Source organism: Erythranthe guttata, chromosome 11, assembly GCF_056151865.1.
Source record: "Erythranthe guttata isolate IM_541 chromosome 11, IM_541, whole genome shotgun sequence".
NCBI classification, from domain to species: domain Eukaryota; kingdom Viridiplantae; phylum Streptophyta; class Magnoliopsida; order Lamiales; family Phrymaceae; genus Erythranthe; species Erythranthe guttata.
Window position 1 is genome coordinate 17,512,325 of NC_142543.1, and position 24,132 is coordinate 17,536,456.

The 24,132-nt window shown below is 33.7% G+C and overlaps 2 protein-coding genes and 1 long non-coding RNA gene across 3 annotated transcripts; 2 read left to right on the plus strand and 1 right to left on the minus strand.

Moving 5' to 3' along the window:
- The first annotated feature begins 9,476 nt into the window (after window positions 1–9,476).
- LOC105955778 (uncharacterized) lies at window positions 9,477–10,927 on the plus strand. Its single transcript, XR_016034430.1, has 2 exons — window positions 9,477–9,999; window positions 10,568–10,927. It is a non-coding gene; the product is annotated as an uncharacterized LOC105955778 (long non-coding RNA).
- A 2,759-nt stretch (window positions 10,928–13,686) lies between these two features.
- Window positions 13,687–15,724, plus strand: LOC148767121 (uncharacterized). Its single transcript, XM_088825276.1, has 2 exons — window positions 13,687–13,868; window positions 14,687–15,724. The coding sequence occupies exon 2, from the start codon at window positions 14,697–14,699 to the stop codon at window positions 15,435–15,437; it is 741 nt and encodes a 246-aa protein (XP_088681402.1). The 5' UTR covers window positions 13,687–13,868; window positions 14,687–14,696; the 3' UTR covers window positions 15,438–15,724.
- An 893-nt stretch (window positions 15,725–16,617) lies between these two features.
- LOC105955815 (cyclin-B1-2) lies at window positions 16,618–19,059 on the minus strand. The gene is made up of 4 exons (XM_012979612.2): window positions 18,811–19,059; window positions 18,614–18,714; window positions 17,197–17,294; window positions 16,618–16,850 (listed from the first exon to the last, which is right to left on the minus strand). The coding sequence occupies exons 1-4, from the start codon at window positions 18,928–18,930 to the stop codon at window positions 16,750–16,752; spliced, it is 420 nt and encodes a 139-aa protein (XP_012835066.1). The 5' UTR covers window positions 18,931–19,059; the 3' UTR covers window positions 16,618–16,749.
- Window positions 19,060–24,132: the final 5,073 nt, after the last annotated feature.

A 24,132-nucleotide genomic window follows, 5' to 3' on the forward strand; every position in this document is an offset into this window, starting at 1 on the left:
AGAAGCAGACAAAGTCCGGCTGAAGACTGTAAACTTTGCGCTTCTCGGGAGGCAACCCGAGATTTCATTTTTCTTTCTTTTATTTTATTTTCTTTTAATTTTTGTTTTTATTTATTTATCTTGTTAGTGTTAGTTCTTATTTTATTTTTACTTAAAAAAAAAAAAAAAAAAAAAAACAAGTTTCAGGGGCACTAATAAGAAGTTTTTATTTTTTCAGGGGCTTAATTGCAAATTTTGCAATTATTCACACGGTCGTGCAAGAAAAAGGCAGGAATTTCACACGGCCGTGTGAGATTTCGATGGTGCTACTGCCCAAAATTGGAAAAGGGCACAGCCGTGCGGATTTTACACCTAAATCTCGCACGGCCGTGTGAAATTTGAAGAGGCTACTGCCCAAAATTGGAAAAGGGCACGGCCGTGCGGATTTTTCACCTAATTCTCGCACGGCCGTGTGAAATTTGAAGAGGCTACTGCCTAATTCTGAGAAAAGGCACGGCCGTGCGGATTTTTCACCTAAATCTCGCACGGCCGTGCGAAAAAAAAAAAAAAAAAAAAAAAAAAAAAAAACAATTTCCATAATTTCAAATCCCCTCTCTCCGCCACTTCGAACCCTCGCCTTCTTTTTTTCGAAATTTTCCCTTTTCTTTGAAAAATTTCACCGAAAATTTACCAACTACACACACATAATACGTAATCAAGGTGGTTTGTTGTTGATTTGCGCAGGGAGATTCAAGAACGGTGCAATTTTCTCGAAAAACCCATTCCACCCAGAACGCCCACAAGGTGTTCGACGATTTTCTCGCACCGATTATTGAGCCGGTACCCGAGCTATTGGAGGATGACGAGGAGGACGATGCTCATGCGCAAGGAGGAGTTGGTGAGCAACCCGACGATGGTCCCGACGCTTAACAGGTGTTTTCCATCCTTAAACTTCGGGCGAATCACATTGAGGGCAATGTGAATTTTAAGTTTGGGGGTGGTTAATTATTTGTTTTCTTTTTTGTGCGTTTTATTTGTGTTTTGCTTGTTCGTTAGTTTGCTTGCGTATTTATTTTTTTAGTTATCGTTTTATTATTTGTTAAAAAAAAAAATTAAAATTTGTTCGATGCATCGATGAATTATAATGATGGGAGATGGTCAATGTTTGATGATGAGATTACTTGTTTTATGTTGATAAGGAGTATGTATTCGTTTAGCTTTCGATTCAACGGAACGTAGAAGTGAATTATTGCTAGGAATCACACCTTGTGCTTTGCTTTGGTTGAATGTTTTGCATTTTAAATTTGGAATTTATTTGTGCTCAATCATGCTTTGTTCGGTTTTAAATCTCACCTTATGACATTTATGATACGAAGTGTTGATAGTAAGTGATTTGGGATATGATTTGGGCCTCCTTTGAACCGTTTGAGCCTTTCAAGCCTACCATTTTTGTCAAATTATCCTTAGAACCTTGATTTGAGCCTCGGAGAAAAGGTGTTCTTTCTTTTAGCCAATATGTAGAAGGTAGAAAAGTGGAGATTTCTGAATAATCATTGTTGGTCGAAAACCTACACGCAAGTGCACGTATCGTACAAGTAATATAGTGGACTAAAAGTCCGGATATCGAACCCACAGGGAATATTTAATTATCTAATCCAAGACGCTAAATTCTACCAATTATTATCAAGCCCACCCTACACAGTCGACTATAGAGAGAATTAACTAAATTAAATTAAAAGGCAAATTAAAACGACAAAACAAGAAAGCAAATTAAACACGAAGATTTATCAGAGTAAACAAGCCTAGGATTTTATTCTTCCCCCTATGTGATTATTATTCCCCCAATTCCTTCAATTATGCAAGCAATTAACCCGGATTATTAACCTGAGATGCTAAAATAATCATAACCCGCTTCCGCGTGTATTACGATTCTAATACTCTAGATTCAATTACTATATTCCTATGCAATTAATTCTAGAACACAGCATTAAGCACAAATCTCAATAATGGCTACCTAAGAGATTAACTATATTCCTATGTTAATACCACAAAGGCTCTTCTACCACAGTTCTAATTATTAACCCGATCTTCCGATTCATGCGATTAACAATAACATAAAAGCGCATAAAGTGGCCAGTTTCATGAACTTAATAAAACAAGTAGAAGAAATAATCCGGAATTAAAACTTGCATAAAATCATAGAATTGGGTTCATAAATCCCACATAGGGTTCCAAATAAAATCCTAGAAATAAAGACTTAGCTACTCGTAATTCTTATGATAAATAAAATAAAATAAATAAATTAAATAAGAAAAACTATGCTTGAATCTTCGTTGATCTTCTATGCTCTTGAATTTGCGTCCAAAGATTGATCCCCAATTGTGTGCTTGGCTTGGTCTTATATAGGGTGAAGAACTTGGGGAAGAAGGCAGTTTCCTTGTGCAATTAAAATCCCTTTACTGCGCAACTTCGGGGTATGGGACGGGGGTCCCATAATTTGCCCTAAAACTGGGACGGGGGTCCGAGCCTTGTTTCTTCAGAATTTTGATGTTTTCACTTTTGACCCATATTTTCGCCAAAATTGCAGTTTTGACCCCATACTTTTCCAATTCTTCAATTTGTACCTAAAATACAATAAATCAACTTTTTAAGCACCAATTATCGTTAAAACACACCAAAAGCTCAAATAAAAAGGTACGATAAAGTGTAAAAATATACACTTAACAATCATCCCTTGGAGGTCGGTCGAAAAAATTCTTATAAGATCTTTCTTCTTCTTCGAAAAAAATAAAAATAAAAATAAAAATAAATAATAGATATATATGTGCATCTTCATATATATATATATATATCTAAGTTCTTTGATTCGATTAAAAAAAAAAAATAGATTATAAGGGAGAAATAAGGACTAGTTATTGAATTGTGTTGAAAACTCGAGTCATTGCCTCAAAGGCAAAAGTGTTGACGTGTGAATTTTGGAGAATCGAGTTTATTTAAGTCCCTAGAGGTGAATTCATTGTTTCAAACGCCTATCTTTCAAATTTTGGCGTAATCACCTCAATTCAAGAAAATTAGCCACACATACCCATATTACCTACCTCGGACCAAAGAGCCTAACAATTGAAAGCCACAAAGCCCCAATGATCCCAATAGCTTATTGTCCAATATTAGTTGAGTAAAATAATTTGGTGAGTATTTGGAGTCAAATATATGCATGTAAGTATAAATTCTCTCTATTTTTAACTTGCAAATATTGGATACTTGAAGCAATTGTATGATTTGTGGTTTTTGGTAATAGTGAGTGACTAAGTGCCGTTGAATGTTAAGCTTGCGAATACTTAGGAATTATCATCATAATTGCAAGTTCTGAAAACGCGAAGTTGACCAATCGATCTATGTAATGAGATGTATGGTTTTGTTTTGTGCTCTTAATTTGATTTTACTTGAGGACAAGCAAAAGTTCAAGTTTGGGGGTGTGTTAAGTGTATATTTATACACTTAATTGTACCTTTTAATTGGAGCTTTTGATGTGTTTTTACGATAATTGGTGCTTAATATGGTTATTATTTGTATTTTAGGTGCAAATTGAAGAATTGGCAACTTTTGGGGTGAAAACTGCAAATTCAGAGAAAAAGTGGGCCAAAAATGAAATAATCAGAATTCAGAAGATTTGAAGACCGCGTGGCCGTGCGGATTTTAAGCTTATATTTCACACAGCCGTCCGGATTGACGTAGGGGCGCAGTGAAGGAAGTTTAATTACACAAGGAAACCCGCCCTATTATATTTTTGCACCCTATTTAAAGGCCACAAGCACACAATTAGGATTATCTTGTACTTTTTAATCTTTTTAATCTTTAGTTTTTATCTTTCTACAAGCAATCGAGGAGCAAGAGAACGAAGACGAAGACTTGACGAATCTTCATCCTAGTTTTCCTTTTTACTTTTCTTTTCTGAGTTTTATGAATTTTCGTATTTTGATTATGCTTTTCGTAACGAACATGAGTAGCTAAGTTTTTATTTTAGGATTTTATTGAAACCCTATGTAGTAATTCGAACCTCTTTTTCGACTTTTATGCAAGTTTAATTCTTCGATTATTTCTTCTATCTTGATCTTATTTAGCGCATGAACGTAGCTAATTTATGTTGCTATGTGTTATTGTTAGAATTGATTGACAGATCGTTGTAATAATTAGAACAGGGATAGAAGAGCCTTCGAGTAGTTTTTCACCGAATGCGTGTGTTGATTGCATGTATTATCGTAGACATACAGATAATACCTTAGGTAGCCGTTTACGAGACTTGTTATTTAATGCTTTATTTGTACTAGGTTTGCATAGACATATAGTGAATCTTTTATGAATAATAGGCTTATAACGCAGCGACAACTGGTTATGAGTAATTTCGTGTCTTGGGTTAATAATCGGGAATCGTAACTTGCATGATAGGAGATTAATTGGGTGAAGAATTATCGCATAAGGGGAAGATAAAATCCTAGATACGTTTTATATTGATATTTTCTCGTGATTAATTGCTTTCTTAATTAGTTTAATTTATTTAGTTAATTAAATTGACAACCCTGCGTAGGCTGGATAAAAATCACAATTGTTAGAATTTGGTACTTAGGATTAAATAATTTACGTATTCCCTGTGGGATCGACATCCGACTCTCACGAGTCTACTTTACTACTTGGTTGCGATACGTGCACTTGCGTGTGGGTATTTAGCACCCAACAGTCGGCATGTTCCTCCCAAGTCTTGACCATCTTGACATCTTTCGGGCTCCTTTCGCTTTCCACAAATGCCGTCAAGGAATGGGATGTGAGCGGTTGTAGAACGATCGCAATCGCAAATTGGCTTCACCCCGTGAACTAGCTCCGCTGCAAGTTGTAAGAGAATTGAGCGACGTCCATGAGCTCGGCCCAATCTCGCTGGTTGACACTAACAAAGTGCCTAAGCTAGCACTCCAACAAGGCATTCACTCTATCGATTTGGCCATTGGTCTGTGGGTGAAAGCTTATAAAATTAAAAAAAAAAAAATGCATTCACCCAACATTTTTTATAAAATCTTATTTTATCATTTACTAAAACCGTTTAAATTACGGAGGAAAAAAAATCCTTTTGTTTGGGTAATTACAACCATCCATCAACTATGAATCTTATTACACGTCCACCCTTATGTTGTTTCAAAGTGTTGAGTTCGAATTGAGTGAAACGGGTACAACTTGGAGAACATTCCATATAAATTAGAAGATTAACACTAAAATTGACATCATAATAACGGACGTATAAGAAGATTCGTAATTAAGAAGTGATAGCAACTTGTAATTAACTAAATATGAGGGTCTTGTTCGTAATTTGACGTTACCTCATGGGTGGCCGTAATATACCCTTATAGTTAATTGATATATTGACTTTTTTGGGCCTTTTAAACCAAGAAAAAAAGGGGTAAAATACAGTTTGCACCCTTGTACTATCAAAAATGTCGCATTCACCCCCTTGTAGTATTAAAAAATACAAACCCCCCCCCCCCCCCCCGGTTAGGTATTTTGTCGGTCAAGCCTGATGTGGCACGTCGACCACATATATTTCAATATTGTGGACATTTTTTTTATCCCTTGACTATATATATATATATATATATATATATATATATATATATATATATATATATATATATATATATATATATATATATATATATATATATATATTATAGGGTAAATTCCACTTTACCCCCTCGTACTCTCAATTTCATCGATTTATTTCATTGTACTTGTACAATTTCCCAATACAACCCTCTTCGTCAACTTTTTTTGATTTTGACTCTGACGCCATTTGGTCAAGAGTCAAAATATTGACGTAAATATTGATTTTTTTTCAATTTTGACTCTCGTGATTAGAAAAGAGAAAGTTTCACATATTCATATATTTTTTTCTTTGCACTGGGTAGAATCGATCAATTTTTGGGTCTTGATTTTTACTAAGTTAGGGGTTCAATTTGTGGATATCTTAGAAGGGGAAGTGGTGGGAGAAGAAAAAATGACAATATTGACGGAGGAGAAACGACGCGTTATAGGCAGTGGCAATTTTGTAATTTACAGAGTTGACCAAACGACGTTAGAGTTAAAATGACAAAAGTTGAAGAAGAGGGTTGTATTGGGAAATTGTACAAGTACAAAGGGGTAAATCGATGAAATTGAGAATACGAGGGGGTAAAGTGGAATTTATCCATTTATATATATATATATATATATATATATATATATATATATATATATATATATATATATATATATATATATATATATACTATTTTATACAATTAACCAAACATATAAAAAAAAACTATAAAATTATAGAAACAATTATAAAATGCAAAACTTCAAGTTTTAATTAGTTTCAATTGTTGATTTATAAATAATTATAATTTTGAAAATTTCAAATTGCAAATTATAAATTTATTACAAAAAAATAATAGGAATTACTAAATAATGAAATATTCTCTAATAATTTATAAAAGGGCAAATGGCAAAAAGGCCCATCACATGGGACTTAAATGCATTTTAGTCCATAAAAAAAACAGTCTCTCAATTAATTAAGCCCACCCATGTCTTTAGTCTAAAATACCCTCAATAATATAATTCTTAACAATTCCACCCATTATGCTCTAACTTCCTTAATATTACACATTGACCCCGAATTTAAACAAATATATCACATTAACCCCCAAAACTTTTTTTTCCAGAAAATAATTTTTTTCTGAAATGTTTTTTTTCCGGCCAGATTCCGGCGTTGACTTTTCAATTTTTTTTTTTTTTGAAATTTTTTTTTTCCTGAATTTTTTTTCCGGTCGGTCAACCGCCGTTGACTTTTTTTTTTTTTTTTTGAATTGTTTTTTCTTCGAAAAAAAAATATTTTAATTAATATTACTGTCTTGACTACTAAACTACTGTCTCTGACAGTAATATTACTGTTTGGGACAGTAATATTATGAACATTATTTTTCCGAACAGTAATATTATTAATATTATTGTCTAAGACAGTTAAATTACTATTGGAGACAGTAATTTAACATCCAAGACAGTAATATTAATTAAAATAATTTTTTTTGTAAGGAAAAAAAAAAAAAAAATCAATTAACAGTTAAATTACTGTCTCCGACAGTTAAATAACTGCTGGAGACAGTAATTTAGCAACGAATACAGTAATATTAATTAAAAATATTTTTTTAAGAATAAAAAGTCAATTAACAGTTAAATTACTGTCTCCGACAGTTAAATAACTGTTGGAGACAGTAATTTAGCAACGAATACAGTAATATTAATTAAAAATATTTTTTTAAGAATAAAAAAGTCAATTAACAGTTAAATAACTGTCTCCGACAGTTAAATAACTGCTGGAGACAGTAATTTAGCAACGAATACAGTAATATTAATTAAAATATTTTTGAAGAAAAAAAAAACAGTCAATTAACAGTTAAATTACTGTCTCCGACAGTTAAATAGCTGCCGGAGACAGTAATTTAACAGCCAAGACAGTAAAATTAATTAAAATATTTTTTTTAAGAAAAAAAAAATTATTAAAAAAAAAAAAGTCAACGCCGGAGACCCGGCGGTCAACGGCCGTTGACCGGCCGGAAAAAAATTTCAGGAAAACAAAAATTCAAAAGAAAAAAAAAAAAAAAGTCAACGCCTGTGACCGGCTGTCTCCGGCGGTCAACGCCGGAATCTGGCCGGAAAAAAAATATTTCAGAAAAAAAAATTATTTTCTCGAAAAAAAAAAGTTTTGGGGGTTAATGTGATATATTTGTTTAAATCCGGGGTCAATGTGTAATATTTAAGAAGTTAGAGCATAATGGGTGGAATTGATAAGAATTAGGGTTAAAATTGGGGTCAAAATTAAAATTAGGGTTAAAATTGGTTAATTGATAAAATTGGGCTAAATTGGGGTGTAAATCATGAAATTGAAGTTGAATTGGGTTTTAGTGAATTGAGGGTAATTTTGGTATATATAAAGGAATTTTCCTTATTTGCAAATAAGTTTGAATGGGGTGGATTTATTTGAAAGACAAAAAAGTTGGATGTCCCTCTTTTAATTAAGTGCTCTTGTTATGGGTTTTTTTTTATTACCCCTTTATAAACGAAAATGACAAAAAAAATTTAAAAAAAAATACTTTATTGTAGAAATTCATTAAATATTAGAAAATAAAATAAATATATGTACAAACGTACAAGAATCCTCCTAGCCCCACCCATCCCACCATCAGAATTTAGAAAAAAATTCTCTTCCCATCATTTTTCAATCTGCAAAAAAAAATTAGCAACATTTCTCTTCATCATCTTCTAAAAATCATCAAAATCCCCCATCCGACCACCAACAACTGTCCAAATCTCATCACACCATCACCCATTCCAACCTAATCTTCGCTCGTAGTACAAGAACCCATCACCTGATTTCGTGAAACAGTGATGATTTTTTTTTTTTGTGTTTGAGGATTCGATGTGAAGGTAACCGTCTTATATGAATGGATTTTGTGGAGAGGGTCGTGATTTCCTGTGAAATAACCCACCCTGGCCAGCCGGCGATGTTGTGGTGAAGCGGAAGGGCCACAACTTCGGAAGTCTGCAGCGGCGGGTGTCGAGGCAGAGGTGACGGCGTATTGAAGTGAGGGGATCGATGGTGGTGGTGTACCGACGGCGGCGATGGTGTATCCTTTCGACATGAGGGGATCGATGGTGATGGGGGTGGTGAAATCGTCGTCTCCACTTCTTGATTTTGGTGGTGCGTGGTTGAGAAATTTTGGGAGAAAGTAAAAGAAAATAAGAGAGGGTATAAGAGTAATTGCACTGCAAAATTGAACACCGTCATTTTTTTGTTGATTGGCTGTCAAAAATAGGGGGGGTTTGTAGTTTTTAACAATGTTATCAGAACCGGACCGGCTATAGAACCGGACGACCATTTGGGTTATGGGTTTATAGGGTCGACTCGGTTCAACCGGTTTTTTGATTTTTTTTAATATGCTATTATTTTATTAATTTTAATGTTTTAAAAATATTATTTTCTTTATATTTTTAATCTCCGAGTTATTATTTTCGCTTTTATCTACTTCACCTCACGTTTTACTATATTTTATTGCTTATATTCTATCTTTTTCCATTTTTTATTCTTCAAATTCGACAATCAGTCACCCCTATTCGATCACCCATGATCATATCTGACAATCCTTCGACCACTCATGATTAGATCCGACCACCCACTACTAAGTATGTGAAAGTTCGCTCAAATCTAGCCACAAATAACCAACTCAACGGTGATTCGAGACGTTTTGGCCAACAACCAGGTTCCTTGACTGACTCGGCGGTTCTCGGGTTTTACCCGGTCGAACCGGATTTTGGTCATTTGACCTCGGTTTTTTGATTTTTCCGGTTTTGGAGGGGTAATTTTGTCAACTCACAATATTTTTAGTAAAAAAGAAAATTAAAAAGAAAAAATGAAAAAGAAAAGGAAAAAGAAATAAAAAGGAAAAAAGAAAACAGAGGTTGTCTTTCTTCCTCTCTCCCCACATCGACTCCGCCGTCGCACCACCACCACCACCAAATCTGCCGCCAACATCGGCACCTATACTACCGCCTAACCCTCCACCGACTCCACCTTCAATTTCTCCACTGCCACTTCCAACTCCACCAACAATTCCTCCACGTCGAAATGTCCAATTCCTCCGCCTGTACCCCAACAACCCCTCGGAACGCCGCCGCAACCAATTTCTTCCTTTATACCACCACCACCACCACCACCACCAAATCTGCCGCCAGACAGATTTAAGAGGACGAATCCCCTCATATTCAATTAGTGAATTTGGGAAGATATAAATTTATAAATTATACATTTAATATTCGGGTCGAATCCATTACCCGAACCGCATCCGTCAATTTTTTTTCTCGCAACAACAGAGTTACAGAAGGGTTTATCAAGGGTCTCATTTTGAACGGAAATATCTCTCCTCTCTCTCTCTCTTGCTGGTATGTATGTTGCGTTATTATTTCTTCATATACAGAGTGATACGGACCAAAATCCAAATTGTCCTCATGGGGTTTCCTAATCAATTATTGGACCGTGGATTGAGTTTTCACTTGTATTTGGCCCAAAGCCATATCAGGCCCAAGAAGAGGCCAAGAAGAGGAGTTAGGGCAAGCTTGCTTATCTCTTGCCCATCAAGTACCCTCAACTATAAATAGGGAGTGACTCTCAACTTATTACTCCTATGCTCTCTCTTACATATCATACTTAATTATCTCTCGATAAACACTGACTTGATCGTCGGAGCTTCTACGCCGGGAAACCCCTCCCGGCGTTGCAGGTACTCCTCCGGCGGAACTTCCGGCGAGCTATCATCAAAATATCGTCCAAGGGAGACGGGTCGTCATCTCAACTATTTTGGAGCAAATCACAGAGGATAACTATGGTGTAACTCAGTCTTTAGGGATTTAATTTCAATTAAACCTCGTAGTTGTCTGACTTTCTGTTTCATTCACTTTCTGAAGCTGAATATTAGGGGGAAATAAATAATGTGTTTTGATTTGGCTGTAGATCGTGGAGATTCTGCTAATGGCATTGTCAATTTCTAGAAGGGTATTGCGAAGCAGGCAAGCGGCGGAGGGCGGCGAATTAGAAGCGGCGGGCGGCGAATCAGAATCGGCGGGCGGCGGACGGCGGTGGGCTGAAGAAGGACGAAGAGTAATTTGTTTTTTGGTGGTGGTGACGTGAAGAAGATGAATTTTATTTCTTTTTCTTTTTTTTTAAGATTTATTTATATTTATTAAAAAATAAGAAAATAAGTGTAAGTGGAAAAGACCAATTTATCCAGCTAAAATCACGTGCTTCTCACGTGTTGTGGATTCCCGGCCACATTTTGCCAAAAATGGACAATTTCTGTTCCGGTGCTACAAATTAGTAAGTTGAGGTATGCTCGTGCAACTTTTTTCCGTTCAGGGGGTAAAGTGTAAAAACGTTCAAAGTTTAGGGGATTTTTTGCAGTTAACCCTATATATATATATATATATATATATATCCGTATGTTTTTCTCTGCTTTTAATTCCATATTATGTTTTTCAGACTTGGTCTTGCGTTCAAGTTCGGAGAGAAACAAATTTTCCGATTTAGGGATCAAATTAAGTTATCGGTTGTTCGTCTCCTTTTTTTTTCAATCCTCTTTGTGTGTGCGCGTGTGTGTATGTGCGCACGTGTGTGTGTGCATATGTCAGCAGGGGCTGTACTTGCAACTTGCAAGGGACATTGGGGGGCTGTTGACCCACCAAAATCTTTTTTTTTTTTTTTTAATATATTTTGGTATTTTTTTTAATATTACTTTTGGACCCCCAAAGTTTTTGTAAATATGTGTCTTAACCCGTTATTTTTAGTTTCTTCTCCATAATCTTGTATAAATTATAGATAAATATATCATATTTAATATAAAATATAAAATAAGATGCTTAAAACTTGTATTATTTTAAATAAAATTTATGAATATTACTTATTTTTCAATTTTTTTTATCCTTGAGATCGTGCCATGAATTCCCAAAATATTAAGTGCAATATATTATTAGAATAATTTGAATTAATTTAGAATTTCCTGTGACGATTAAAATACAATATAATTATTATATATATGATATTTTAATTAAAAAATAGTAATATAAACTTATTTTTTGCAATGTTTTGTGAACCTACATTTTTTTTCAGGACGCTGCATCGAACTCCAAAATTTTAGTTAGATCCTCCTACATTTTGATTCTGATTCCGCCCTGCATGTGTGCGCGCGCTCGTGTTTGTGTGTTGTTGGATAAATTCCATGTTGATTTTGAGTTTGCCCAGTCTTGATATTTAAATAAAGAAAGAAAAAAATGATTAATCTAACATTGAAGTGGATACGAAATGAAAAATCCAGGAGGGGCAAGATGGACGAGGATTTCGATTTCGTGGAGTCGAGCCAAGTGTACATTTTTCTTTGTTCTTTTTTAGTTTTTCATTCAATTATTGTTTTATAATCTGAATTTCGTCGGTCTTGCGCTTGAATTTGGTTCTTTTGATTTATCGATTTAGATTAGAGGTGAAATTAGGGTTATATTTAGTATTGCTTTCGAATTTCTTGAACTTTGATTGGGAAAATTATAGTTTTAGTCCTCTATGTTGGCCTATTTAGGAAGAATGGTTCACTAACTTGTCATGTTTCGGTTTTACATGCAATTATTTTGCAAATATAGTATTTTTAGTCCTATTTTGCATGATTTTTATTTATATAGACGCTTGGAAATCGATGAATTCAACATCTAATTTACCATTGGTAGAACTTTAATTATGTAAGACGACACATCTATAAACCACCAAATTAGAGTAGCATTTATAATTTTTAAGTGTCCATATAAATAAATTTCTACGAGTTGGTTAGGTACATCATGAAACGACAGCCAAAATTCAAAGTTCGAGTGAAATAGGACTAAAAATATATATGTTTCCGTGTTGGTGTATAGATTGTTGTCGTAGTTATTTAACCTGTTCTAAGCCAGACAAAACCGGACAATATATTTGTATCTAATATCGAAGTGGATGTTATACGAATATTCAGGAGGGAAGATGGACAAATTTCAAGACTTCGGTTACTGGAGCCAAGTGTATATAACTGCAACAGAACTACAGAAGAGTTCATCGAGGAAGCCCGTTTCGCAATGTACTGTCTGATGGGGAACTACGTGCTGTACTTTGACTTGTCAGCCATGATGAACCAACTATCGCCCCCGGCCCCACCAAACCCAACCTCGACTTTTTCACCTCCGAAGAACGACAGCTCCGGTTATTCAGCCATGACTTTTTTCTTTTTCTGTATTATTATTTCTTTCTTTCTCTTTATAATTTTTAGCCTTTTTTTTCTTAAATTTTTCTTTTTCCGATTAACATAGTATTATTATTGTATACTACGATAATATTACAATATTAATGTCTAACATCGCAATATTAAAATTTTAAACTGCTAACAAAGTTTTTATCTAATATCCGGGACCAAAGTACAATATTAAAAATTCCTAATTTCGTTCGCTCAATTTTTTTTCGTGGAACAGGCTGCTCATCTCAATTTTCTCCCCAAAAAAATGTTTTTCTTTTATGAAGAAGATGAATTATGCATGTGTGGAATAATTTGGGAAGAATTTCTTGCTACTAAAAATTTAAATTAAGAAAAAAAAAGTCAATGCAGTTAACCGTATCAACAAATGTTTTACAACTATTTCAGTTGTTTATGGTGCAATCATTTTTGTTACATGTCCACTCTTGCGGTGTTAAATTTAGTGGAATCTTCTAGATCATGTGGAATGTTCTTCAGTTCGTACCCGTTTTACCCAATTCGAGCCCCACATCTTGAAACAAGATTATCATAAGATGTGCCTTTTGACTTGTAAATATCGGACAATGGTGCGTCAGAAATTGTATTTTTGCACAAAACGAATACAAATTAGAGAATATTCCACGGAATCTAGAAGATTACGTCAAATTTGACACCATAAGAATAAACATGAAAGAAGATTCATAGTTAAGGAGGGTGGTTGTAATTACCCAAATACGAGATATTTTTTTCGTAATTTGACATTACCTCATCAGAGTGGCTGTAATAAATACTGTTTTGGGCTTTTTAAACCAGAAAAAAAGGTAATTTTTCTTAGGACAGTGAGAATGTGTTTAGGCCCAATGCCCTACTTTTCAGGATTAGGGTTTTGATTTGTATTGTTTCCATTTTTAAATGTGCTGCTGCATGTTCTTTATCTTTGGTTTTTTTTGCTTCACTTTACTCTTGGCGTTTGTCCTTCTTCTTCTAAAAGATAATTGAAAGAGGCAAGCTGAGGTGAGTCGAATCTGAATATTCTGTTTATTTTTTATTTTTTATTTTTTATTATTTTTTTTTATCTGCGTTTGTTTGCGTTTGTTTTTCTATGCTTTAATTCCATATTGTTTTTCCAATTTTGGCCGCGTGCATGTGTATGCGTGTGTTGGTGGATAAATTACATGCTATGCTGCACGGACACTTCTAGAAGGTGAAGAGTCTTGTATCCGACACATGGACATTTGGACAAGTCCGGACACGGCTCGAACACTCGTGTCGAACCGTGTCATAATTTTGCTAAAAGTAGGATACCCGTGTCAGGCAGTGTCCGATTTAAAAAAGTTGGGGTACGGCTATCATATTTTAAAAGAAAACCCTAATAAAAATATACGCATTTTATTTTTTATGTAATACACATTTCCTCCATTTCCTCCGAAAGTCCACCCAAAAGTCCAAAACTCTAGCGGCAACAGCGAGTGGCTAGCGGCGACGGCGACCAAGAACACGAGCAACAAGGGCGAGCGACGGCGACCAAGAACACGAGCAACAAGTGCGAGGGTTCTCTTATGCAATTTGGCTACTTATAAATATATTTTTACAATTTATAAATGTACTTTTATATTTTTATAATTTATAAATATACCCCTATATTTTGTATATTTACGAGTATCCCGCGTGTCCGTATCCTAGTTTTTTGGAAATGTCGTATCATCGTTTCCTTTAACATGTTGATTATGAGTTTGCCCAGTCTTGATATTTAAATAAAGGGAAAAAAATTATGATGAGGATGTTAGTGTGATTAATCTAACATTGAAGTGGATACGAAATGAAATATCCAGGAGGGGCAAGATGGACAATTTTGAGGATTTCGATTTCGTGCATTCGAGCCAAGTGTATATTTCCGCAACCGAAGAGTACATGCGGGAATCCCGGGAAGCAATGGAGTCTCTGAAATTGAACTTCTCAATGCACGTTGACGTGGCGGCAATGATGGACCAACTCCCGCCGCCGCCGCCACCAGCTCCCACCTCCGTTTTCTCACCTCCGAACAAGAACGACGACGACGGTCGAGATTACTCGGACGTGATCAAGAAACTCGAAGACGTCGATTCTCGGAAAAAGCGGTTGTACACCGAGCTTTTGCAGACTTTCAATCTTATGCAACACGTTTACGAGACGATGGAACGGGATCGCCCCGCCAAATTGAACGTGCTTATCATTGAGTTTCACCACGGGTACGTAGATGGGTACGGGTACGGGAGTAGCGGGTATATATATAACGGGGAAGAGTATAACCCGAATGACGGGAACCCGAACAACTATAATCGGAATCCGGATATTAAGTACCCGCTTTGGTATTACACGATTTTAGTTGCGCAGGATGCGTTTCGCCAACATCTCACTAGGGCAAAAGATACTTATGCAAAGAAAGCCGCTGCAATTGGCGCTATTTTGAAATCCACTCCAATCCCAAATGACGAAAAATATGACTTTACGACGCAGCCGATGGTCCACCAGTTTCAAAACGTGAACCTCGATGCACCAGATCCTGCCCTTGATGGGAAAGGAGACGAGGCTTCAGCCGCATAATACTTTAATTAAATGTTTTAATTTCTACTTCTAATTAATATACATTAGACCGGACGCCGTATTTTGGCTGACTGTGCATTTGTGCCGAACTATTCGTCGAGTTTGTTTTGCGTCAAATATCGTAATATTTAGTTCGTATTTTGGTTGGTTGTGCATTTGTGTCGAACTATTCTTCGAGTCTGTTTTGTGTCAATTGTTGAAATATCTACTTTGCTTGCATTTTCTATTCGATCATTGTTCAACTATATTCAATTAAATATTTATGATACTATTTCAATTCGTGTTGAGATTGGTTGTTTGTAGAAAGCTTCGATTCGTGTTCGTTTGTTGGAAGCTCGTTTAACAATATACATATTTTCCGGAAATCTGCTAATTTAATAAATACATACTACGCCCAATTTAACGGATATATACAGGTTTTAAAAAATCTGCCATTATTTAGCCAAAATTTCAAATGTTGCCTAAGATTTCTTCGACCGTTGTTTTATTAGTAAGATACATTGATGAAATAATATATAATTCAGATTACGACATTTCGTTTTGTCGAAAGAAATATAATGCAACAGTTGCAGTGGTCACAGTTAAACTTTTTAATTATATATTAATGATAATTCTATTTGTAAGTAAATATATCAATGTTTTGCAACACGTCGAACCGCAAACCCCGTTGATATATTTTCCACTCAGTCGACATACAAGTGTCAAAAGTTTGCCAAAATTTAGCTACTTAAAAGTCGAATATCAACTTCTTCCGGTTTCACTTATCAAACTCTTTTGAATCATCGAATTAACTTCTTCCGACTACAGTGCACAAATGAGGCAGAGATTTGACGAAATTCTTACTTTGAATTTTTTCGATCAAAATAGGTTCGCCCGACATGAATTTCACTTAAAATTTACATTAATAGGGCCGGTTCTGGGCTGCATAGGATCATCGGTCAACGGGTCTTTTCTGGGTGGTCAACAGGTCAATGTCGAGCCGGTTCCGGGTTGTTTCTTTTTTCTATACTTGTTATGAATACTTGATGTACTAGTTGGTAATTCAACCATTCCTCAGGGTATTTCCGGTAATTTATGATTTCTTTAAAAAAATTATTTAACTTAGGGGCATTTTAGACATTACATTTTTTAATATTTAAGTTAAGGTCCACAAACTAGAAATCAAGAATGGATCACGGCAAAAAAAAAGGGTCTGCTTTGAGCCTTTGATTAGACAAATATGTTCATGGTATCAATCTTAGAGATGGCAACAAAAGTAAAGCTGAATACAAATAAAGGACTAAATCGACTCCAAGAAATTGCGGAAAACGCTTCACATGAAACTAGGGCACGGTGGTCCTTTCGACAGCCCAAGACGCACTTCCATTCCATGATGCATGTCAATCGGGCGATACGATTCAGAATCCCTGGGATCTGAAAGGGTATTATTCAATGTCAGAAACGAGATAGATACATATATTTTGTATAAAAAATTAAAACCCAAAAAATATATCCACTAGTTTTCGTATGTGGACGCTAGAGTTTATTGAATAGAAGCTCCGGAAATCGTATGTAAACCAATCGCTTTCTACAAATCAAAAGGAAAAATGTTTTGCGCCTACATCCAGAGTCTAAATTCAAGACGAAACTTGCAATGTATCAAGAGTATAAATAACCCTGAGTCATCATATTATATCGAAACGTAAATGCACAACACAATATGTTGAATGAAAAACCGGTTATGAAATTGGGATAAAAATCTTAGTACTTGGTTACTTACCATTGAGATAATCTTCAAAACCGATACCATCCAAAGTTCCAGTGAAGGATTCTAACCCTAGAAATGAAGATGGTATAACTCCCGGAGGCCTTTGAAATCTGCACAATAAAAGAGACTACAACCGTAAGTACGTGTGTGTGTATATATATATATATATATATATATATATCATAAACAAAACCAACCAATTAGAAAATTTTAGATAAGTAGAAAGAATATAAAGAATGTACAGTTCCAGGATTTAAAAACATAGGAAGTCGATCATATAAGATACAAACACATGATCGACAGCATATACGCTTTGTCGGTGATGACAACATCGAACATCACTCACTAAAATAAGATAATAATTTGGCTGCAGTACTAATAACACCGAAATGTTGTTTTTTTACGGAAAGTGTGCTTGTATTAGCAAAATGATGATCACAAACAGTGGATCTGTGGTCCATGTAAAACCATAATACATCAGTTGTCCCTAAATCGAAAAAAAACTAAACCAATATCACTTGAAAGGATGCCGAGGCTTAAACCACTAAGTAACGGTAAATACTAAGAAATAGAAGGATAAACAAGACTTTAAGTTTCATTAAGACAAGTTCAGTTAGCCTGCTAATCGTTCAAACACTACAAATATAGCCAATTTAGATGTATCACCACAAAACTGTATTACACAATTTCACCTAGTGTTCCTAGATAATGAAGCAAATGTTATGCCTCGATTTCAGACCTTTCATTTTGAGAGAGTCAAATAAAAACAATCTGTAAAGCTTTAATAGCACATACGGTAAGATAACTCTAGCAAATTCCTAAAAACAATCAACCAGTAAACAATTTATGGTAAAAATAAAGAGTGTCGATATATCAAAACTTTATCGTAGGCTGCTTATCAGATTCAAGCAACACAATCGTTGTCCATACAAATTCTGTTTGTAAAGGCTGTCTTTAGAGGGAAACTAAAGTGCACTATAAACACTAGATCGAAATTCCCTCCATACAGCTCACTTTAGAAGCAACAATGGTTATCGACCAGAACCCAAATCGGTAAACAAACTGCAAATTTTTATGACCTTCGAATAATATAATATTTCAAATGAACTCTGAAGCATCGCATTATTCGAATCATACATGCCCGCATCCAATTTTCGTGGACATTGATTTAAAATTCATATAATTTCGTCACTAACTATTCTAACGGCATCTAACGCAATTATCACACGACTCAATATATTAACAAGCTGAAGCCTCCAAATTGATAAAAGAAGTCTTCCAGTTCAACCAGATGCAAGCACATTCAAAATTAAGGAAACAAATGAAACCCTAGTTCATACAGTTCAGTGCACTAACAGTTAATAAAATTAAAATAAAAAAAAAAGTAAAAATTAAAAAAAAAATATAAAAGAGGTAGAAGAACACAAACTTGGAGAGAATCTGGCGATCCAGCTCCATCTTCATCGGAAATGCACCACCGTAGGTATTCGCCAGAATTTTCTTCTTGATATCTTCTTGCCTCACCTTAGCCTGTTCATCGATTAGCGAAAAATCAGCATAAAATAAATAAACAAACAAACCCTAAAAAGGAGAAATCAATTGAATGAAATTTTAAAAAAAAATTACAGAGAGGTAGGCGGATTCAAGGGGGTGAGATTCGATGATATCGCTCTTCACGCCATGGATACCGAATCGGAGTGGATCGTCCACGCGCCCTTCGATTTGTATAGTCTTTGCGGAATCCATTAAAGCTTGTTTTGTGAGGTTTTTTTTTTTGCTTCTGTTTTCAGTACTGCCTGAAACTAAGAAAGAAGGAAGAATATTTTAATTTTAATCTGAATTAAAAAAACAATTTTCTGAGATATCTTTTTACACAAGAAAAATAAAATTAAAATTGTGGGCTTTATTTAACGGCCCATTTAAAATTGATTACTGTTGGGTTGGGAGCCCAGTTGTGGATTAGAAAAGATCTTGATACATATATAATAACCTCGAGGCCCCGGTGCCGGCGCAAAATGGTGGAAATTGGAAGGGATTTTTCAAATTTCGTGAATTTTGATCGGAATGATTTCAATTATGAAACAATATTTGATGTGGTTCGATTCCATGTCACATCCTGCAATTCATCCCTTATACTTTTAATTCCTCGTGTGGGCACTTGCATGATAAAAAGTCGTTAGGGCGTTGGGGCTTGGTCCCAGTGAAAATTATTCAACGTTCAAGTCAGCTCTATATGATAGACGAATTTTGAGAATTCAAGAATTGCATGCCTTTGATTGTTATGGTTCAGGGTATTGAGAAACATATTCTCATGGGCTTAAGCCTCTTAACATAGGTCAACTTGGGTCTTAGCCACCTTTGGCTTGCATTATTATTTTGAATCAACTTGAGGTTGGTTTGTGTGTTCGAATGGGCTTGTTGATATGAGCCTTTGTGCGTGGGCCCATCATAAGGCCCCCACTCTCGATCCGGTTTCAAATATCGAGAATTGATGGAGAATACATGTATAGTCATATTTGGTTAGTCGATTTGGCAGTTCATGGTGTAAACGACTTGGCGATCGACGTGAATAGTCATATGGCATTTCACGATGCCATTGACAAATTGATAGCTCGTATGACGGTGGGTTTCTCAACGATTAGTATCGTGCCATTGACAAATAGGTAACTCATGGGAGAGTGGGCGGCTCATAAATGATGGTTGACGACTTGCCCTACCATTGGCAAGTAGGCAGCTCGCGGGGCTATAGCCGGCTCAACAATCAGTAGAAATGGAGGCTGATGGCTCTATTACAGTAGTTATTTTAGCAGTTTTTACGATAAGAGTTTAATAACATAATCTATTTTAGCAATTATCCGCAATTTGAGACAAATTATATCATAATTCGTATCGTTTAGGGATAAAATTATCATTTTTCATTCTAGTAAGTATCTAGAAAAGTAATCGCAATGAGTGGGGTAAATACTAATTTTATTGCATAGTAACATATAATTGCGTGTGTCAGAATTAGTTGGAATTTTATATATGTAATATGGTTACCGACTTTTACTATTTAGTTATTATGACAGTAGTGAAAATCAAGCTATACATTAGGTATACGATTATTTTTTTATAATATATATCTTATTTTATTTTTTTATATAATATTTGAACCTCATATTACATACATTTCTTTTTGGGGTATAAAACTAAGATCTTTACTTGTCAAAAAAAATAAAACTAAGATCTTTATATAATTTATTTTATTTTATAAATGTAATGCAGTAACGGATAGATTTATTTTATCTGTAAGGCCCCCCGAGGCCATAAAAATATTTGGGGGCCTACACCTTCTCTCCAATAGTGATATAAAAATTTTCGAAATCCATCGATTATGATTATAATATAGAAAAATTCGATTATGAAACAAGTTTTTTTATTTCAATTTCCGAACTTGATATTTTTATTTCTTTCAACACAATTGAAATTATTTTTTGTTTAAAGAAGAAATAATATTTAAAAAAATTCTAATTCTTATCCGATTCGCGATTTCCACCACTATTTGTTTACGTATGGAGCCAAGGCATACAAATAATTTAAGGGATGTGATAAATGTCGTTCGAGCTTTAATAATACCGTTTCGACTTCAAACGAGATTTTGATCAATTTTAATTCCGAATTTTGCAAAACCCGAAAAATAGAATTTGTAGTATTCTGAGTTAGTTTTCTAATCCAACTTGAATCACAAAAATTGGATGTCGGACGAGAAAGATATACATGAATTAATGGATATTTTCCACAACTTTGATGTATTGAGGTATCTAAATTTCAAAATGTGACGTATTCATGCATAACTTTGTCACACGGCATCCAATCTAGCGGATTTAGGTTGGATTAAAAAGTTAACCCAAAGTACTACAGTTTTCGTGTTTCGAATTTTGCCAAAATCAAAATAGAAATATGTCAAAATTAGGTTCGAAGTCAAAACAGTATTAGTAAAATTGAAACGACATTTAGCATTTCAGATAATTTAATCATCTATTTGTTTACCTATGTGCATATTTTGTAATTGTAAAATCAACTTTACATTTTTTTTTTAAATTATGATAGGAAACAAAGAAGAAAAAATAATAATTTTTTATTGAAAAATAATGAATAGCCATAAAAAGTAGGGGGAATGATGAAAATGGAGAGTATACTAAATGTGTAAATTAAAGGGAAGAAGATGGTACTTAAATAGTTTCGTATGTCAGAAAATAAATATCCAATGGAATATCGAAATCATCGCCAAATCCGGAGTAGGGAAGAATGGAAATTAATCAATTTCCCAACTGTACTTCTTACAGCATGTTCTTGCCTTGTTCATGTGCTGTCTTTTTCTCTACCAATAAATATTATTAATAATAATAATAATAATAATAATAATAATAATAATAATAATAATAATAATAATAATAATAATAATAATAATAATAATAATAATAATAATAATAATAATAACTATTTCCTATGATTAATTTGGATTCGATTGGATTGATTTATTATTGACTAATTAAGTTGTCTGTTAGTAACTATATCCAGATTTTTTGCAAATACCCCTAACTTTTAGTAACTCATAATCATCAACTTATGCTTTTAAATAAGCTTTTGCAAACACCACCTTATTCAATGAGACCGAGTATTAAATAGTTAAGGTTAGATATTTAAATGAAATTTTTCAATAACATTCATAATTTAGCAATAACTATACCCTAATTTATACCTAGCTATAAAATTAATTTTTGGATACTAATTTTATAGATAATTAACATTTAAAGTTGCGAACTTTCAACTTTGATAGCATATCCGAGTTAGGTTGAACCTTATAAATTGAACATGTTACTGACTTCTACTATTTAATAGAAGTGTCCACGAGTAAAACTCGAGTCGAACATGACAGACTTTTCGAGTTCGAGCTTTAGTCTGTTCGAGCTTTTATTTTCTAACCCGAACTCGATAAATGTATATACATTTTCGAACCACTTAATTTTTTTGTAGTATTTAAAACATTTTACAAAACTATGTTAAAAATAAAGTTATTTTGCAAACACCACAACTTTTAATCAACTCATAAAAGTTGTTTCTAAGGATATTTCAAACACCCCCAGCTTAGAGAAGTAAACAAAAATCGTAACGTTTACTCGCGATCCCGCCTTCTATTTTTACAAAAAGTACTTTTGCAAACATCGTTTTAAAATCTCACTATTTTGGTTTTTGAACTACGTACTTAATCTTCTCAATATTGTTCCCTCGAAAACATATTAAACCAAAAAAAATATATTGTTCAAAATCAACCCCCTGAATGTAAATTAGTCCTAACTCAAATAAATGAATTTGGACTCCCCAAACCGAATGCAAAAAAAAAAAAAAGAGAGAGATTAATATGTATCACACCAAAAAAAGTTAAAAAAAAATTCCATCATATATAATTATTTCACTAAATTAGTATGTTGTGTTCTAAAAAAATGATATGTTGTGACAACAAATAAAAATAAAAATGTAGTGGCAAATCATAAAATAATGCCATCTCATAAAAATAGATAGAAAAATAAAGATAACCAAAAAAAAATAAAAAAAATTCACCCAATAAAATAAAAAATAAAATAATATCTTTTCACCAACCAATCAAATCACTCATCCGGGTTTCAAGCAAGAAATGCAACCCTAAATCAAGAACTTCAAAATTTTCATACAACAATCATGTACAAACAGTAGATTTTCTGGTACTGATACATTTCTACAGATTTACATTTAATCAAATTAAAAAAAAAAAAAAAAAAAATCAAGAGTCAAACTTTTGACACTGGGCTCCAAGTAACTAAAACACATATATACAATCATTAATTTCTACCTAAAACCATTATACATATCAAACAATTTGTCATTCAAAAATATTCAATATATCTATAACTCCATCAATCACTGTTTAATTGATTCATTTATAATAATAGCTAGCTAGCCTTTTTTAATTTATTTTCTTCAACCCTATTAAATTATGATTGAGGAATTATTATATATATTCTGCTGATAAAACCACTGTTACTATTGCATCTGGGAATTGAACTATATAACTTTTTTGAGCATGTAGTGATAACTTTTAATTTTTTTTCCTAGTATTTTTTTGTGTTTGGTTCAACTATTGCAAACAGTTGTAAAATTACTTTTTAGTCCCAGAAAATATAGATTACATCTCAAAAGCTGCTTTCTTTGAAAGAATAATTAACACCAAATGAAGAGGGATCACTTTTCATCTTGATCTGCATGTAATAATTACTTTTTTATTTTATTTTAATAATCAAGATCAGAGGTCTAAATTAGGGTGCTATTTTATTTAAAAAAAAATAAAAAAAAAATAGCCTTAATCAATAATGTTCTATAAGAAAATGCCTATAATATTGAACGGACTGCCAGAATGCAGAAATTAAAATATATTACTTTAAAAAAATTAATAATATACAGTTTTTTTCTAAATTAGAAGTTGTGTATTTAATTTTTTGAGTTTTGTGGAACAAATTGAAAAACATTAACCTAGTCAAAAAATTAACCTTGGACTCTGTATATGAATATCTAACACTACAACAAACTTTCTCTATGATAGAATTCCATAATCAAACCTCAAAAAATCACACACACACACAAACAAATTAACTATTTAACTTTATTACATAGCCAAAAATATCAATTGATTTTTTTTTTTCTTTTTCAAGAAAGTCACACTAAAATGCCTTTGAAACCTACCAGTTCATTCTTCAGTACACTGAACCAAGACTTCTATAAAAAATGACAAATCGAAAACGACATTTTTAGCTCGTCTCGGACCAAATCAAATCTCGTAATTACAGTATCGATGAATTATATTTAGTTAGCTATATTTAGGTAGTAATTAAGGAGACAAATCGGTTGGTATACGTAGATGTTTCTTATGTTAGT

Excerpts from the sequence above, each read along its gene's own strand:
- LOC105955815 (XM_012979612.2), bottom strand. The coding sequence starts at position 18,930 with ATGGATTCCGCAAAGACTATACAAATCGAAGGGCGCGTGGACGATCCA. Across the intron at positions 18,715-18,810 it reads TTGAATCCGCCTACCTCTCT|GCTAAGGTGAGGCAAGAAGA; the intron begins GTAATTTTTTTT and ends ATCGATGAACAG. Across the intron at positions 16,851-17,196 it reads TTTTGAAGATTATCTCAATG|ATCCCAGGGATTCTGAATCG; the intron begins GTAAGTAACCAA and ends ATACCCTTTCAG.
- LOC148767121 (XM_088825276.1), top strand. The coding sequence starts at position 14,697 with ATGGACAATTTTGAGGATTTCGATTTCGTGCATTCGAGCCAAGTGTAT.